Source organism: Ipomoea nil, unplaced genomic scaffold (assembly GCF_001879475.1).
Source record: "Ipomoea nil cultivar Tokyo-kokei standard unplaced genomic scaffold, Asagao_1.1 scaffold1932, whole genome shotgun sequence".
NCBI classification, from domain to species: Eukaryota; Viridiplantae; Streptophyta; class Magnoliopsida; order Solanales; family Convolvulaceae; genus Ipomoea; species Ipomoea nil.
This window is the reverse complement of record NW_017618360.1, coordinates 1,256,026-1,273,184: the sequence shown is the minus strand read 5'-3', so window position 1 is coordinate 1,273,184 and position 17,159 is coordinate 1,256,026. Positions and strand designations below refer to the sequence as shown.

At 36.0% G+C, this 17,159-nt stretch overlaps 4 protein-coding genes across 8 annotated transcripts; all 4 read right to left on the bottom strand.

Moving 5' to 3' along the window:
- Positions 1-973: 973 nt before the first annotated feature.
- LOC109194048 (spermine synthase-like) lies at positions 974-4,181 on the bottom strand. 2 transcript variants are annotated; one of them, XM_019344898.1, is made up of 11 exons: positions 4,100-4,181; positions 3,680-3,854; positions 3,520-3,564; positions 3,194-3,270; positions 2,983-3,105; positions 2,744-2,848; positions 2,591-2,663; positions 2,364-2,435; positions 1,594-1,789; positions 1,346-1,478; positions 974-1,263 (listed from the first exon to the last, which is right to left on the bottom strand). In XM_019344898.1, exons 2-11 carry the CDS (start codon positions 3,822-3,824, stop codon positions 1,180-1,182), a joined length of 1,053 nt encoding a protein of 350 aa, XP_019200443.1. In that variant the 5' UTR covers positions 3,825-3,854; positions 4,100-4,181; the 3' UTR covers positions 974-1,179. The 2 variants fall into 2 exon arrangements, with proteins under 2 accessions (XP_019200443.1, XP_019200444.1); XM_019344899.1 differs by lacking the exon at positions 4,100-4,181 and having other exon boundaries at positions 3,658-3,775.
- A 4,615-nt stretch (positions 4,182-8,796) lies between these two features.
- Positions 8,797-10,548, bottom strand: LOC109194047 (putative RING-H2 finger protein ATL21A). The gene is made up of 2 exons (XM_019344897.1): positions 9,684-10,548; positions 8,797-9,366 (listed from the first exon to the last, which is right to left on the bottom strand). The coding sequence occupies exons 1-2, from the start codon at positions 10,360-10,362 to the stop codon at positions 8,936-8,938; spliced, it is 1,110 nt and encodes a 369-aa protein (XP_019200442.1). The 5' UTR covers positions 10,363-10,548; the 3' UTR covers positions 8,797-8,935.
- A 50-nt stretch (positions 10,549-10,598) lies between these two features.
- LOC109194051 (succinate dehydrogenase assembly factor 4, mitochondrial) lies at positions 10,599-11,262 on the bottom strand. The gene has a single exon (XM_019344905.1). The coding sequence runs from the start codon at positions 11,186-11,188 to the stop codon at positions 10,850-10,852; it is 339 nt and encodes a 112-aa protein (XP_019200450.1). The 5' UTR covers positions 11,189-11,262; the 3' UTR covers positions 10,599-10,849.
- A 1,030-nt stretch (positions 11,263-12,292) lies between these two features.
- Positions 12,293-16,971, bottom strand: LOC109194046 (probable plastid-lipid-associated protein 14, chloroplastic). 4 transcript variants are annotated; one of them, XR_002056372.1, is made up of 15 exons: positions 16,701-16,971; positions 16,269-16,601; positions 16,100-16,143; positions 15,909-15,987; positions 15,704-15,820; positions 15,438-15,620; positions 15,235-15,321; positions 14,856-14,965; positions 14,670-14,757; positions 14,511-14,591; positions 14,358-14,434; positions 13,825-13,960; positions 13,682-13,744; positions 12,779-13,489; positions 12,293-12,389 (listed from the first exon to the last, which is right to left on the bottom strand). XR_002056372.1 is itself a non-coding variant. In XM_019344896.1 (15 exons), exons 2-14 carry the CDS (start codon positions 16,581-16,583, stop codon positions 12,836-12,838), a joined length of 2,034 nt encoding a protein of 677 aa, XP_019200441.1. In that variant the 5' UTR covers positions 16,584-16,601; positions 16,701-16,971; the 3' UTR covers positions 12,293-12,389; positions 12,787-12,835. The 4 variants fall into 4 exon arrangements, 1 of the variants encoding a protein (XP_019200441.1); XR_002056370.1 differs by having other exon boundaries at positions 12,293-12,386; XR_002056371.1 differs by having other exon boundaries at positions 12,293-12,390; positions 12,783-13,489.
- Positions 16,972-17,159: the final 188 nt, after the last annotated feature.

Below are 17,159 nucleotides of genomic sequence, written 5' to 3'. Positions count from 1 at the left end.
TAACCAAACACAGGAATCTAACATTCCCAGTAATCTAACATTCCCAGCAATCTAACATTACCTAAGGTAATCTGACATTCCGTGAACCAAACGACCCCTAAGTATTTTACCAAACAACCTAATTCACCTATTGTTTTGATGCACGTATATTATTTTCTTATCCTATATATACTATATATACTACATATATAAGGGATAAGATAGGTCCCCTCCAAGCATGAGCTCTGGACAAGGATCCAGCCTGTCATTGCCCCAGGGCCAGTCCTAGTTTTAATTTGTTACGATTGACATAGAAGTTATTATTCTGTATTATATCATTCTTTGTATTAAATTTATAGTAAGTCCATAGTAGTTAAAATTTTTATTAATTTTCTGTTCTCTCAATTGATTGTTATGTTGAAATATAAGATCTAAATTTCAATTTGTTCAAGTATGATCTCTCAAATGGACTTGTTATTAACTATTTTATTTTTTTCTTTGATTTGATAATAATATCCTTAAATTTAGCACTCATTTAATAGAAAAACTGACATATGATTATTTGTGGTTAAAAATGGAAGTCGAGGTATATGTTTTGATCAAATTGAAAGTCGATAACTAAAAAGAGTACGACCCCAGTAGTCAGAAGACTATTTGTGGTATTAACTCAAAAAAAAAAATACTGTTGATAATAGTCATTACACATCAAGCCAAAATTATATCTACTGTAAAAGACACGTGTCCGCATACTCAAAGTTTTCATTTTAATATTTAGACAAATTATATTTATTTTGTAATGGTTGCAATTTCCGGGCACAGCTACTGAGGTAAGAGGCAAAGGATCCACTTGATGAATAACCATCTTAGCTTTATTGATTTGAGAAAGGCCAAATGGATATAAATCACGATGATTCAATGACTCAGCAGGCCAAATGGATATAATGTGGTACAAATTTTCATATAATGCTAAAATAGTAAAATACTAAAAAAAATGCAGCATGATATGATACTCTTAGCTCCTGCAAATTACAGGGTTAATGTATGGTCTGCAAAACATAATTATTGCCAATTACACTGATTTCACACTGCATACATGCTTATCTGCTAGAATCAAACACACAATATATACTGTGCCTTGACTGCATCCACCCAATTCTTTATGAAATACAAGTATGATTTGAATGAATGCTAACAAAACATCTAATGAACTCCAGTTGCAGATAAGGCATGGTGACCGAGTTCTCTCCTAACAAAAGATGGCAGTGCAAATGCAGCCTTGTGGACCTGTCAAGCAACAAAAGATACAATCTGTGTTTACTGACATTTATGAGCAAGAACAAAGCCAAGAACCTGGGAAAGAACATACATCAGAGTTGTAAAATCGAAGCTTTCTGTGAGTTTGGAGTGTTCCATCATCTTGCTTCTCTATGGGATTGATCGGGTGCAGGAAATCGACAGGCGGCCCCTCAGTCGAGCACAGCAGAAACCCAATCGCGCCACTGCAGGCAGACACACAACAGAAAAACATAAAAACAGGCATCTGCAGCGACTCTTGAGTAGGGGTTCTGGGGGGTTTAGGATTAGTGTAGCGTAAGATGAGATGGCGGGATTTACCTGGGATATGTTGGGACACTGGTCCAGGCATATTGAACTGAACCCTTGAAGGCTTCACAGCAAAGAGAGATCATGTCCTGAATAAGGTGTGTGTGAAGCCACATACTTTCTGCCATGTTGCAGAGAACTCCTCCGGGCCTTAATGCTCCAGCCACTGTCTCAAAAAATGGCCTCTCCACCAGTTCTTTAGCAGGACCTGTGTTCCATAACACACATAGGGGGTGTTTGGTAAATAGTTGTTAGCTGATTGAGTTTGTAAGTTTGACTAGTTGATAGCATTAGCTGATTGTAGAAAGATGGTTGGTAAATTAACTGTTAGTTGATAACTGATTGCATGCAAAATGACTTTCTCAAAAAACTGATCGAAAAAGTTGCTTTGAGAAGTTTTTTGAATTTTAACCTTTTTGAGCAATAAGCTGTTACAAAAAGTTAATTAATCAAACACTCATATTGGTGCTAATAATGGTCAAACAAGTCAAAATCGACTAATAGGTAACTATGTTACCAAACAGGAACTAGCTATAATCCTAACTAATTATAGAAAAGTGTTTGGTTAATTAATTATTTATTCTTAATTAATTACAAGTAAAATAACCTATACAGACAAAAATATATATAACCAACACTATTCGGGCTGCACATGGAGCACTGTAACAATAAATACGTTTCGTCTAAACTAAAAAGTTAAATAAATAGTGTGACTACACATTTAACTGTATAACTCGCAACAGTGGCAAAAAAAAAACTTGTAAGGAATGAGAGGGACAGACCAATGGGATCTGATGAATCAACTATAATGGCATCATACTTCCCTCTAGGAGCATTCCTCAGAAACTCCACAGCTGCAAAACATGAGAGGATGTGAAAGTTTATATCTCTGAACTATATATATACACAGATTTCGATATTCACCATGAATGGTGTCATTTTTTTTGAGATTAACGAGAACAAGAAACAATAACAATAACATAAATTAAAGAAAGACAACACATTATACCATCACCAATGTGGAGCCTGACTCTGGGATCCTCAAACCCAATAGCCAACTCTGGGAAGAATTTCTTGCTAACCTGCAAAAACCATGCTGAAATTACTTACATTTCTGCAGAACAAAAGAAGGAAGCTATCTTTCCCCACTAGCTTTGCTTACATCTATAACCATTTTGTCTATCTCACAAATGTCAATAACTTCGACGGAGCTATGGCGAGAGATCTCCCTAAGAACTCCTCCATCGCCGCCACCACAAACCAGAACCTGCAGTTATCAGCAACCACAATTTACCATTTTCTTTCGGGTGATGAGGGAAACCAGCAACCACTAACCGAGGGTGTGCACTGAATAAACCTCGCCTTTTTCTTTTTACATAAAAAGTAGACGGAAAATGGTACTTTTCTGGGAGATTTGATTGAGCAGAGGGGGAGGTGCACTATCATCTCCTGATAAGCACATTCATCTTTCTCAGTCAACTGAACAATGCCATCCAACACAAGAACTTTCCCATAGGATGCAGACTGCAACAGTAAATAAAGATAAACTGTAAAAAATTCAGACTTTTCTGGTATAATCATCAGAAAATAGCTTATAGTCAAGATGATTGACCTCAAACACCATTACTTCCTGGTATTCAGACTGTTCTTTGAATAGAATCTTCTCTACTTTGAGAGAATGTGCTTCTCCTACAAGCAAGATTAAGCCACCAATTAGCACTAAGCTACATAAATAATATGAACCCACGTCCTAACTACATCTGATTTGACTTATGTATTGGCTCTGTTGAGCATATAACCATTAATGTGCAATCCATAATCTTTGGCTCCATCTCAACTAAAAGCTTAATCTGATAGTTGGATTGCATATGCTCAACAGGCCTGAGTTTACGGCCTGTGAAGATAGTAATTGGAGAATGAAGGAAGGGAGAAACTAACCTGGCCACATAGGATTGTTGAAATACAATGCCTTGCCATTTTCAGCTGCAATAAAAAGGAAAATGAACAGAAAAACGTCATCCATCATATCCCCGCGGTTAAGCATATAATATATAAAATATAAATGTGTAGTCTCGCTATAAGTATGTATATATATTACAGGGATGAGAGAACCATCCAGAGACAACTGTTGAATGGCATTTTCCCTCAAGCTCTGGATCAAACACACTGGCTTTCAAGCAGCAAGAAGGGAGAACCCCCACGGGGTGTATGCCGCCGTTAGTACGGCCGTACTTCCCCTCCATTTTTCACCTTTCTCCAGCAACCTAAGTTCACTGTAATTAACAGTCACAGAATCATCACAGACAACAAGCTAAGGTCTAAGAAAACACAAATGTAGCAGATTAAATAGCCAAGAACCCAAGGTATATAAATCCTAAAATTGCAGAGATAATTTGTTCCTAATCCTAATATAAATTGCTAGCTTATATACAGCTTGAATACTGCAAAATCAATGGAAAGTGGAAGAAAATGACTGAGAATTGAACAAGCTGAAGGCTTTGTATAATTGTATATATACCAGTTCAACCAAACTGAGTGTAAATGCAGTGACTGAAAACTTGAAAACCATTCATTGCATATATAAAGAAGATTGGAGAGGAAGAAGGAAGGGCCACATGGCACCCCATCCCCACCACACCACCCACCCCTCCATCTCCTTTTTCTTCTTCTAAAAAAAACCGTTGAATCTCCAACCCCAAAGGTCCCTCACACCCTACTAACAAAGCATTGAGGATGTAAATCATGGTGACTCAATGACTCATCAGACAAGACCGAGTACAAAGAATTTGCTTACTTTAAATATAATTTCCACATTGTCTATTGAGCTAAGTCCGTGCAGAACTATTTTTAATGCCATTAAGTTAAGTCTGTCGGGCACTTAACAGAACATTTGTACTAATATACACCACAATGATTCAATGGCTAAACAGACAATGTCAAATTTCAGTGCGCACAGGCTGGAGGTAAAAAGTAGTGTTGCAGTAATGATAGAATCTTGCATGCTATCCACTCTCAACGGGATCGAAATTATAAAATAATTCCCATGTGCGTAAAATGCATTAAAAAATTTAATTTTTTTTTTTTGAAAGTGACAGCATCTACACGAAAAACGTGTACCAATTTTTTAAAAATTAAAAATTAAAAGAAGGTATTTATGTTTAACCAAAAAAAAAAACACATAAAACGTATATAATATTGTTTAACGCCATGCGAATATCAAATGTAATTTTTTATTATAAATTAATAAGTGTTGTATTTTAATTAATATTTTTAAATAAACAAATAATAAAATCTAAAATCAATTTACGACAAATTTTACTTGTTACTGGCTTTATTACATTGTAGTATCTGTTCATATACCTTTTCAACCTACTGAAATATAAAGAACCAATAACGCCTCCATTGAAGCTTAAACTCACAACATTCCAAATGGAAATTCAACCCGGATACCATTAGACCATATAGGCCCTGTTTGGTAAAATGATTGTTAGCTGATTGTATTAATCAGAGAGTATAAATAGTTGATAACATTAGCTGATTATAGAAAAGTGTTTGGTAAATTAGCTGTTAGCTGATAGTTGTTTGATATAAATTTTTTTCTCAAAAAGCTAATTGAAAAAGTTGCTTGGAGTAGCTTTTTGAATTTTAGTCTTTTGAAATTGCAAAAAGCTAATTAACCAAACATTTATATTGATATTTTAACTAAAGCAAACAATTAATAGTGGTCAAATAAGTCAAAATTGACCTATAAGACAAACTTTTACCAAACAGGGCCTAGTCCTGGTGTCTTTGGCTCCTTTAATTGTTCTTTAAATACAAGTTTTTTTTTTTTTTTTTTTTTTTTTGTCACTTCAATTCTTAACAACTCCTTTAATTAAGTACCATTAACGTGGTACTATTTTATCTCTTTTAGGACTAAGGTTTTGCTTTCAAGATTATTCTTCAGATCAGTTTGGATATTGGACTAAAAAATGCTAGAGATTATTAGCACCCCGTGTTATAGAACGATTATGCTGAGTAATAAGCCCGCACATATTTAACTCAATGAATTAGTAGATAGTATTTAGGAGAAGAAGATTATGCCAAGTAACCAATTCAATAAATTGTGTAATTAGCTTAACTTATTTTACATATTCCATCATTAAAAAATGCATGAATAACTAAATAAGGGGTGTGGGGGTCCCTTAGGGTTGGGGTTCAACCTTTTGGAAGAATAAATAACTAAATAAGTAACGTACTATGGTTTGTGGCAATTTATATCCTACACCACGGTGCGTGTTGCACTATGCGCCCAGATGCAAAACGACGTCGTTTTAATTTTATTTTATTTTTTGAAATTTCCCACCCCAGTGAATGGCAGTAGTTTTTGCTTTAAAAAAAATTCGCTGTTCAAGAATGTACATAATGTTATACTTGAATACACATAATTGTATACATGAATGTACATAATTATATAACAAAATATACATACTCTTTTTAAAAGATAATACACATAATCTAACATAATACTTAATAAACATAAACTTTTAACATAATACACATCAACTCTTAACATAATACACACAAATTTTCTAATTCGGATGTACATAATTGTATAAAAAGAATGTACATAATTGTATAAAAAATACACATAACTGTATGAACCAATACACATAACGTTGTGAACAAATACACATAACGTTGTGAACAAATACACATAATGTTGTGAACAAATACACATAATCCCAGCAACTTCCTACCGCGCCTCCCAACACGACCCCAAAACGACGTCGTTTTGGGAGGCGCGCGGCGCACAGTGCTATGTGCGCCGTGGTGTACGATATAACGATTGATGGTTTGTGGGAGTAGTTATATCTTGGACCACAGCTACTTACAAGGTAGGTTTTGGTCCAAAATTTTTACCTACTTAATTTATGTCAATTATTAATGTTACCCCTAAATTATTAGTAATGTAAATATTGTCTCTCAAATTTCAAAACGAGACATATATTGCCCCCCTTCTAAATTATTAGTGGTGTAAATGTGATTACCTATTGTTTTCTCTATTTGAAAACCATGTTTTTTCTCTCCATTTTTCTTTCTTCATTTGTTCTCCTTACGACGACAACAATGTTTCTTCTTCTTCCTGATAGGGGAAGGGCAATATATGTTACGTTTTGAAAATTGAGGGCAACATTTACACCACTAATAATTCAGTAGTGACATTGATAATTAACATATTTGTGAAGGGCATAAATTACAATTATTAATATATAAAAATTATATCATAACAAAAAAATTAATAATATTTTAAATGACACTCATATTAAATTTGTAAAATAAATCTATAAGTGCATAAAATCTTTATTTTAGGTACATAAATTTGGTTTATAAAAATCATAATCGTAAATATATAATTCACTACTATAAGTACATAAATTCACTATTATAAGTAAATAATTCATTATTGTTGTCAATGACCTTATGGTCTAGTGGTTCGGAGTGGCTCATCCAAATGAGATATATGAATAGATATTACATTATAACAGAGTCAATATTATTTAAAAGAATTATTATTATTAGTGTGATTTTTATATACATGCAATATTATTTGTATGTATTTAATTTTTTTAATATATATATTTACAATGTTATTTTTTATGCAGTTAGCCCACCCATCTGCTGGTTTGTGGACTTCGTACAGAATAACAGTAAAATAATAAACAACCGAACCAAACTAAGGGTGTGTTTGGTCGGTGGGTTTTGCCCATGGCAAATTATGTTGTGCATTCGTATGTACCATGTATGGTGCATACGGATGCAAAAACGTCGTTTTATTAAAAACGCGCGTCTTACTTTAAAAAAAAAAATAATCAGTTTCGATTTCCAATAACAGAATTATGTTGTGTATAATTTGAACTATATATCCAGAATCAATGAACTAAAAATCCAGAATCTATGAATTAAAAATATAGAATGAATGAACTAAATATCCAGCATGAATGAAAAAAAAAATCAGTTTCGATTTACGTCTAAATATCCAAAATCAATGAACTAAAAATCCAGAATTAATGAATTAAAAATTCAGAATCAATGAACGAACTAAAAATCTAGAATCAATGAACTAAAAATCTAAAATCAATGAACTAAAAATCCAGAATCTATGAACTAAAAATTCAGAATGAATGAACAACATAATGTTGTTGAGGGGAATCAAAACGGAATTTTTTTTTAAGTGGGACGCGCGTTTTAGTCAAAACGACGTCGTTTTTGATCCGTATGCAACATGCATGGTGCACACGGATGCACATCATAACGATCCTTTGCCCATAGGAATGGGTATGAAAGTGATTGCTGTTGTTTGGTTGATAGGTTTTTAGAACACTACTCTGAGTTTCGAATACCCCATCAATTGAAAAACTCATACCCAAATACAATAAGGGTTTCATTCCCTTATTCACTCTCAAGCACTACTATTAGTAACAATTCCCATTCTACCTTATTACCAAACATGTTAAATACTTTCACCAAGTATTTAATACCTATTACCAAGTATTTAATACCTATTCTAATTCTGATTCCGATTCCTATGTGCGAACCAAATACACCCTAAATCAGTTTGCTCATAAAATATGGATGACTTAGCTTTCCCAACAAACATGTGAATATATGATATTTTTTTTTTTTTAAATGTTTCCTAATACCCAAATCTCATGAACCAACACTATAGTATGGCAGATTATTATTATAGTGCGTCACAGGCTAACCCAACTCATATTTTGGTGTTCTATACCACTTTAATGAGAAAGCATGGTGTATTTAGTAAATAATAATAATTATTAACTGATTAGGTTAATGAGTTTAATTAATTGATATCATTAGTTAATTGTGGAAAGATGTTTGATAAATTAATTATTAATTGATAATTAACTATATGCAAAATGATTTTTTTTTAAAAAGCTACCGAAACAGATATTCTCTATCTTATTTTATGTGTCTAGTTCAATTAATAAAATTTGACTAATTTTAAAAAAAAAAAAAACAAGTTTGACTGAAATTATTTTTAATTTAATTTTTCATAATAATATTATGATTAGCATTAATATATAAAATTTATATATTTAAAAACAACTTTAAAAATACTCTTACACAAAAAATAAATTTAAAATTGTTAAAAATAATAAAAAAAAAGAAAGTGTTAGTTTTCCGTGTGAATAGTAAACAGAACAGATAAAATGAGACAGAGAGAGTACAGAATAATAAAAAAGCAAAAACTTGTATGGATTCATGACATACATACACTAGGAAACTCCCATAATCACTCAAAAAAGGACCAAAACACAGCAGAAAAGATGAAGCAGCAAAACTGCAGAGCCTACAGAGCATGAACAGGGGCAGAAGACTTGGGAAAATTGCGGCAGACAGGGCAAGCAGCATTGAGCCTAAGCCACTCATCAATGCAATCAGCATGGAAGCAATGCTGGCAAGCAGGGATGGTTCTCAGGGTGTCCTTGGGCTGATACTCAGACAGGCATATTGGGCAGACATTATGTTCGGGATTGGGTAGGCGCCTGCTCTCGCCTAGAACAGTTCTCGGGTAGGACGCTATTGTAGGTTCATCGAGGCCTGTTATCATGACAGGGCGTGGTGGAGCCACGACAGAGAGGGTAAATTCAACCTCTGGGCGGCCTCTCCTCCAGCATACTCTGATTCTACGGAGAAGAAAACATACCAGCGCGTTAAAGAATAAAAACGCTGGTATACCAGCTCCGATCATTATGGCATAACGCGCACCTTTAGGAAGTCCTGCAAAGTTGAAATGTACATTCAATGGTGAAACTTCACATAGTTTGAAACGCAAAAGATTATTTCCAGATCTGTTCAAGAATCACATTAGGAATGAGAAACACCATCCTCATTCAATGTTTTATCCAATCCACAGTTTATGAGTTTTGTCCAGTTTAGTTATAGCAATAAACATAAGCACGTGAAACAGTTCAACCACCTAAACTACTAGAAATTTTGCTCACAATCAAAAGCTACAAAGTGAATGAATCAAGAAAAATGCGGAAAAAGAAAATTAAAAGGAAAGGTAAAAGGCAGTGAGAAGGTAGGGAAATTACTGTGTCTGGGAGAAATTTGGCAATCGATCTTATTACTGGAGTTGGTCTCCAGCCTACATCGTCCACCCTGCGATTCACACTTGCCACAGTTCGGAGAACCCCATTTGAGCCGGATATTATCACTGAGATCCGAAGATAAAACCTGCTCAAAAAACGACCACTGAACCGGGACAGCAATAGTTGCTATCAAGCTACACGAAGGCGATGTCAAGAACCTCAAGGCCTTGACAGAAGACGTAGCAAACACAGTATAATTTTGACCGCTGAGACAAGCAATGGGATTTAACCTATACATTCTGTAATCAAACGAGCAATTAAACAGTGTAAAATCTTGATAGTAAACACCAGCAAAGGGAGAACCAGAGAGATTCAAGGTCAAAAGACGGGAAGGGAGGCAGTCACTAGGATCATTAAGCCATAGCTCCTGTGTGGCATAGTCTATAGCCTGGACAGTCAAGGGAGCTGAATTAGGCAGCTCAAGAACTGTCATGTTTGAGCTATCACAGGATAAACGAAATCCCGGATAGCCACACTGCTCGGGCTGGAGATTCTGCAGCCAGAAAGGAAACCGAATCAAAGGCCCAGTACGGTCACATGTAGAATCAAAGCAAGCTCCCGTGACCAAGAAACGAGCAAAGGCAAGAAACAAGACAATCTGCACAGTGCTCTGTGTATCCATCAGTAGCTAGACAGAAAGACCTGCAAAATCCAGATTCCAGCTATACAATTGAAACCTAAACCATAACTATATTCCACCCAACAAGGCATGACTAATGCTGTGCTGAACATTTCATAGTTCAAACCATATGATTGTCTGCATCGAGTTTACAGTAAGCAGTCATTATCTTGAGGTCAACACCAGGCTAAGCTTAATGATAAGCAAAATATATTGTTTAGACTAAAATGAACACATCATTAGTAATAAACAAAGGACTAGTTTCAAACTAATGAAATTGTTTAAGAGGGCTTACATCATAGACATTTTAACAGTTCTATATAGCATTAATTGGCAAATTAAATTATGGGAGACAGTATTGACTCGGTAAGACAACATTGTTTACTCAGTAAGCAGGATTTGTGTCCGAGTTTTCAAACTTATCCTTTCTTTCAAAATACCTAACCTTTCTTATTGGAGATTCATAAAGGCGAAAGCTATGAAACTTATTTCAGAAATCGGAGCAGCGGCCGCGTTGCTCCCAATCTCCATAGCGAGTTGGCTCCGGACCTTTGGGGCCTCCGATTTCTCCGGTTTCTTTGTTCACGAAATCGCCGTGTTCTTCTTCTTCACTCTGAGATACCGGATCGGACATAGTCTCGTCTCCGCTGCGGACCTTATCCTTCTCCTCTGAGACTGGCGCCGCGTGCTCCAGAGGATTCTCTTTGTGGACTTGAAATCTCTGAGCCGATGAGCAAATGAGTCGACTCGCTGAATACTCGGACATACCTGAACTGAGCTTAGGCTGCGCGATCATCGACGTAAACAGACGGCACAGATGCTTCGCCATGTCTTCTTGATCTCCTTCGTCTTCCTTAGACAACAAACCTTAATTTTGCAGGGGATTTTGTCTTCTAGATGTTCGTCTAGATGTTCCTTACAATAATACGACACCGTTTCACTTCCCCTATGGCCCTAATTACAGACATAACAGGCAAATTAGGGCAAATTATGTTGTGCGTATGCAGTGTGCACCATGTATGGTGCACACGGTTGCAAAAACAGCGTCGTTTTACTTTTTTAAAAAATTATTTTCGATTGACATTAGTTACGTAAACATATGTTCATAATTTTATAATTTCACATTCTGAATGTATATAGTTATGAAGTTATTGATGTGTAGTTATGCAATTCTGGATGTATAGTTATGAAGTTATGGATATGTAGTTATGCAATTCTGAATGTATAGTTATGAAGTTATGGATACGTAGTTATGCAAAATAGTTATGAAGTTAATGGATGTGTAGTTATGCAATTCTGAATGTATAGTTATGAAGTTATGGATGTGTAGTTATGCAATTCTGAATGTATAGTTATGAAATTATGGGTGTATAATTCAAATTATGCACAACATAACGCCATTAACAGCAACCGAAACTGATATATATATATATATATATATATATATATATATATATATATATATAATTCAAACGTCAAAACGACGCTGTTTTTGTAACTGTGTGCACCATGCATGGTGCACACGGTTGCACAGCATAACGACTCGCAAATTAGGCCGTGGATCCAGGTTGACCTTGCAAGGTGGACCCGATTATATTCCTAATTTTTGAATTCTATATTTACGAATTTTATATTAACAACTTTAGATATCAATATACAAAATTACAGAACTCAATACTCACAATTGCATAACTCTATATCACAATTTTGAACTCTATATTCTCAATTTTAAAACTGAATATTCATAATTTTAAATATTAATATACAAAATTGCAAAACTCAATATTCACAATTGCATAACTCTATATTTATAATTACAGAATTAATTATTCACTCGCTGAGTTGTTAAAAAAAATTATCGACTGCAAAAACAATGCTACTAACAACATCGTTATTTTCGCACACGCAAATTGTGTCATTTTAGACCAGGTGAACCCTGATCCATAGCCTAACTATTGGACATAACAAAAGTGGGCCCCAACCAACGGTCCTTAAAATTGATACCACAAATATCCTTGCAATCTTGCTAAGAGCAACCACACCAATGCATAATGTGAGAATAATGTCAGATTAAAATGCCATGTGGAAGAGAGAGAAGCAAGAAAGAGAAAAATGGAATACTTCTGCAAATGTAGGGAGATTTCAGAAATGTGGGGCCACCATTAACTTTAACCATGCGTGACAGTCATGCGTGGCTGTTACCTCTGTGCCCACTACACACGCAGGCTTTAACCATGCGTGACAGTCATGCGTGTCTGTTACCTCTGTGCCCACTACACACGCGGGCGCGCCTGACAGTAAATGAAAATACTATTATTTTTGTTTAATTTTTCTTTTTCCTTTTTTCTTTCTCCCATTTTCTCTATTCTAATCACTCTTACATTATCCCCATTCTCCCCAACTAATGTGGATGCTCTAATAAGCTAATCTATTAAGTATTAACGAATTTGTTTACAAGTTAACAAAACAAATATATTCACAATTCTTCGTGCGTACAAGATCTTGTGAAAAGGAGAGCAGAACCATTGACACTACGAAGAACGAGCAACCTTGAATCTACGTACGTTCCACAGACAAGTTGTGAAGGATCAAACATTTCAGGAGGGACTTGCACTCTAACTTCTTGAACTACCCTCTGTGCCATTTCTACATTCCGGACTAGCGGCTCGTCCAGAGACATTGTCACCTCAATATCGCCTGATATCAGTTTGGTTACGGGGAGGCTCGAAGGGAATTCCTTTATAGGAACGACTTTTCTCCACTGGTTACTGGATAGCCGTTTCTGTACAGAAGCAGCCTGAGAATCCTGTGTTGATGATGAGGGTAGCTTCGTTGTGGTAGTTTCCTCTGTAAGATACAGCCGCCTACCGGCTCTCAGTGTGAAAGAAGTGCCTGTTTGCAATGCCCCATTGACGCCAGACTTGTCGTGAGGCCAGTCCTTTCCAATCACAACTCTGAAACCGATGTGGGAGGAGACTGAAAATGTTGTTTTGGGTTTTGATGATTTGGATATGGTAAGGTGCCCGTCACCAATAAGCACGCGAAATGAAGGCTGCCGGAGAGTTAGCCCTATGTGTTTGCCTGTGCAGTATAAGAGACGCCATTTCCCAGGAAGCTTTTCCAGCCAATGCTGCATGTCAGTAGACTGCGATTTCATTTCTAGCACCACTTGATCTCAAAAAAATAAAATGGAGATAAACTACAGTCTAGCATCTCAACTCCCAAGAGACCAAAGGAAAAGTTACATGTATTCAATAAAATGGGATAAGTAATGCCATGGAACATACTATCACAGATAAGCTAGCTCATTACTTTGAAATACCTTAGGTTTAGAATGAGGATTTAAGATCTCCATGAGTTCAATAAAATGTGCGAGCCTATTTCGCTGGATCAGAAGAACACAAAAGGTCAGCATCATTTCCTGATAAAAGAGAATATAAAAGCCTCACTCTAGAAATAAACAACCTGCTGGTGAGCATAAATGTATTCCTCTGTGATTCGAACAGCAGTTGAACCAAGACTCCATCTAATCAACTCGATAGATGGGTATACCCGCCATTTTGGTCCACATAAGAATGGATGCCTCAAAGCATTTAAGCAACTAGAAAGATAAGTAAAATTCTTCATTAGTAAAAATTGTTTTACAGTGGAGGACGGGAGAGGAACAGTCCAGCTAAGAAGGTTTGAATTGATACAGGAATCTAGAGCAAGCACATCAAGGGAAGTTCAATTAACTATATTTATAACAACATCTATATTAAAGAATTAGAAGGCAAAGCAAAAGTTCATCTATGCTCAGCACACTGGTTTGAATAACATCTAACAGGGCAGTGATAATGAAATAAAACTTATACAGAGAAGTGAGAGAACTATTGCATGTATCTTGCGAAAGTAATTTCAGTAACATTAATAAATGATTTCCATGATTTGAGTTGCCTTTTATATGAAACAGAAAACTCTATTTTTTAAATAAGTTCATTCATGCAAATTTAACATACCTTATTCTTTCCATAGGATTTGTTGCAAGGAGTGAGGATAGTAAATGCCAACCAGCACCCGAATTCCTGTCAAGTATCTACAAGAAAAATAAAATATCAGTACACATATGGGAAATTAATGCATCCAAAACAATTTAAGAGAAAACTTCCTACCTGTATACCAAAGTTTCCTGGTGACGAATCTCGGCTAAAAGCATGTAGCATAAACTCACGCAGACAGGATGGGTTGTTTGCCTGGACATGCACATAAAAAAGTTATGTATGGCTGAAGGCAAGACTCTACAGCACTTACAAAGCTCAAACAAAGTTTACCTTGGTAAGGAATGCTTTGAACTTTGCAAAATTCAGCGGGTCCATCAGCTCCCTTAGTACCATTTTTGCCATGATGAACCCAACACACCTTGGCGCACATAGAAGCAGGGAATGATTGTTAATAATTCATAGATAACCAGTTAACTTAAATCAGACATGTTTCAGTATTGCAAATTTACAACATACCTCATATCAAATGCAATCATCATTTTTCGCCTATCCATATTACCATATGATGATGTGGTATCCTCAAGTCCACTTTCATAAAAATCAGAGGCATTCCCCAATATACCCACCTGGTCAGGAAAAAAAGTAGGAACTCTTAAGACACAGAGGTCCATACTATTGGCAGACATCACACTTTTAAATCCATTTACATCACAGCACATCTAAACCATGTTTTTGTGTCCTATGATTGAAGATTTGGTTATGAACCCATCCTAGAATGATGAATGTGTATGCTACTTTGCATGATCTCATTTTGTCAAATCATCCGGCAACATAAAAGAGTACATGGCAGGTTCTTAATTCTATGACCGCACATCAAGAAAGAAGTGATACTCACTTTAAGGTGCTTATCTACTGGGCTAATATGCAAATTTTCAAGCCTCAATTCTGTATGAGCAAATCCATGACTGTGCAAGTAATTTACCTGAAACAAATAAAGAGTGATCATAAAGTGCAAAAATATGGGAAAAAAATTGTCTTCTCTTTTGGGGAGGGAAGAAAGCATATAGAAGTAGACTTGATACATCAGAATATACATACACCAATCAAGAGATCTCTCATCAAAATTCGAATGAGTCGCAGCTGTCTGGAAACTGCTGGGCCACCAACTGTATCATCTCCCACCCTTCTAACAGATTCCTCATCCAAGGCAAGAGTAGCTTCTAACGTGGAGAGCCAATCAGATTGTTGAAGCCAATGTCTCAAAGAGAGACTCCCATGATACTGAATCCAGAGAGAGATTTTAGAAAATCTTAAGATTTTGAAGTCAAACATTTTAAAATGGTTTAGCATAGAACGCAGCATACCCCATGGACTAGGGTAAATGAACTGCTATCATCAGTTGTTGACGAGCACACATAGCCATGAACTTGCATTGAGTAAGAATGATACATGAGTTTCCTATGAGCTAGTCTCTTTAACACCTACAAGACAATGGCAACATTACTATTACATTCATAAGGCTCGCTCCAATAACTCATCCCAACCATTAAATGTATACACTTCACAAACCTCAACTGCCCTTCTCCCTCTACGCTTTGCTTGAGCACTGAAGTGTTGCCGAAGCACAACTCTAGTCTTATACAATGGACTGCATTTCCATTACAAAAACCAAAGAGAAATAATACAATTAGCACAAAACTTTTATATATCCTAAACTTAAATAAAATATTTTAAAACAAAACAAAAGAAAAATAATGCACCTATTTGGATCCTTCACCACTGCTTCAAAAACTAGTTCACCGGCCTGAAATAAAGATAAAAATAAATGCAAATACTGCTTTCAAAAGTCTCATGCTTCATTGCAGCAAGATGATCACTTAAAACAGTGAAGTAATGGAATAAAAATTTAAAAAGGTTAGTTGATCATACCCTGCCACCAAAGCCAATGCTAACACGGTTACGAATCTTAAAATCCGACATTCTAAACTTAGTTACATGGCTTAAATCATCCTCCAAGGAAGCAGAGCCAGTAAGATTGTCCTTCCCGCCAGAATCCACCATAGGCAAAGCCTCGCTGGACAGCGAACAAGTAGTATTAATCCCGAGCTTCTTCAAACGAATCGGAATTTTTTTTCTCCGATCCAAAGGCAAAGGATTCCGTCTAAACGGCGAATTCGTTAGACTAAAGCATCGGAGCTCAACAGACTCCATTCTCGGACTCGAAAGTACACCAATTAACGCCATACATATCCAATTCTACGCCTATATAAAAATTTTTAACAAGATGACAATTATAATCAGGTAAATATGAGCCTGAGATTATTATGATGGAGCAATTAGTAATAGAATCGAATCACTTACAGTATGGTGGAAAGAGACGGAGAAGATGAAGAGAAATGGATGAAGCATAAATAGGACTTACGAGACGCCGTTTTGTCAGTAGTAGTGTAGAGAAGCTAAGTGTGAGAATTGCGTGCACGTATAAGCAGTAAAGGTTCTCGACACGAGCTCAGCGCAGGTCAACTTCCGCCCTTCCAAATATCTCATCCTCCGTCCCCGCGCTTCCCACGCCCTCCAACCATTCTGTCGTTTTCTGCGCTGGTAAAAAAGCTCCAGTAATTCTACCATTTTCAGATTTCAGTGCTTTGGTGCGTACCAATCGACCCCGTGCCCTATGGATATGTAATTAAAATATTATTACGAGAATATACTATTTTTTTCTTTTTTTACAAAGGAAGGGGACACCCACATAGCCTTCACCAAGGCTCAAACCTAAGACATCCCACTTAAGGGGCCAATCGGATACCAGTGGACTACAAG

Excerpts from the sequence above, each read along its gene's own strand:
- LOC109194048 (XM_019344898.1), bottom strand. The coding sequence starts at position 3,824 with ATGGAGGGGAAGTACGGCCGTACTAACGGCGGCATACACCCCGTGGGG. Across the intron at positions 1,479-1,593 it reads AGTGTCCCAACATATCCCAG|TGGCGCGATTGGGTTTCTGC; the intron begins GTAAATCCCGCC and ends GTCTGCCTGCAG. Across the intron at positions 1,264-1,345 it reads TTCGATTTTACAACTCTGAT|GTCCACAAGGCTGCATTTGC; the intron begins GTATGTTCTTTC and ends GTTGCTTGACAG.
- LOC109194047 (XM_019344897.1), bottom strand. The coding sequence starts at position 10,362 with ATGGATACACAGAGCACTGTGCAGATTGTCTTGTTTCTTGCCTTTGCT. Across the intron at positions 9,367-9,683 it reads CCAAATTTCTCCCAGACACA|GACTTCCTAAAGGTGCGCGT; the intron begins GTAATTTCCCTA and ends TCAACTTTGCAG.
- LOC109194051 (XM_019344905.1), bottom strand. The coding sequence starts at position 11,188 with ATGGCGAAGCATCTGTGCCGTCTGTTTACGTCGATGATCGCGCAGCCT.
- LOC109194046 (XM_019344896.1), bottom strand. The coding sequence starts at position 16,583 with ATGGCGTTAATTGGTGTACTTTCGAGTCCGAGAATGGAGTCTGTTGAG. Across the intron at positions 15,821-15,908 it reads GAGGGAGAAGGGCAGTTGAG|GTGTTAAAGAGACTAGCTCA; the intron begins GTTTGTGAAGTG and ends ATTGTCTTGTAG. Across the intron at positions 14,966-15,234 it reads CAGTAGATAAGCACCTTAAA|GTGGGTATATTGGGGAATGC; the intron begins GTGAGTATCACT and ends TTTCCTGACCAG.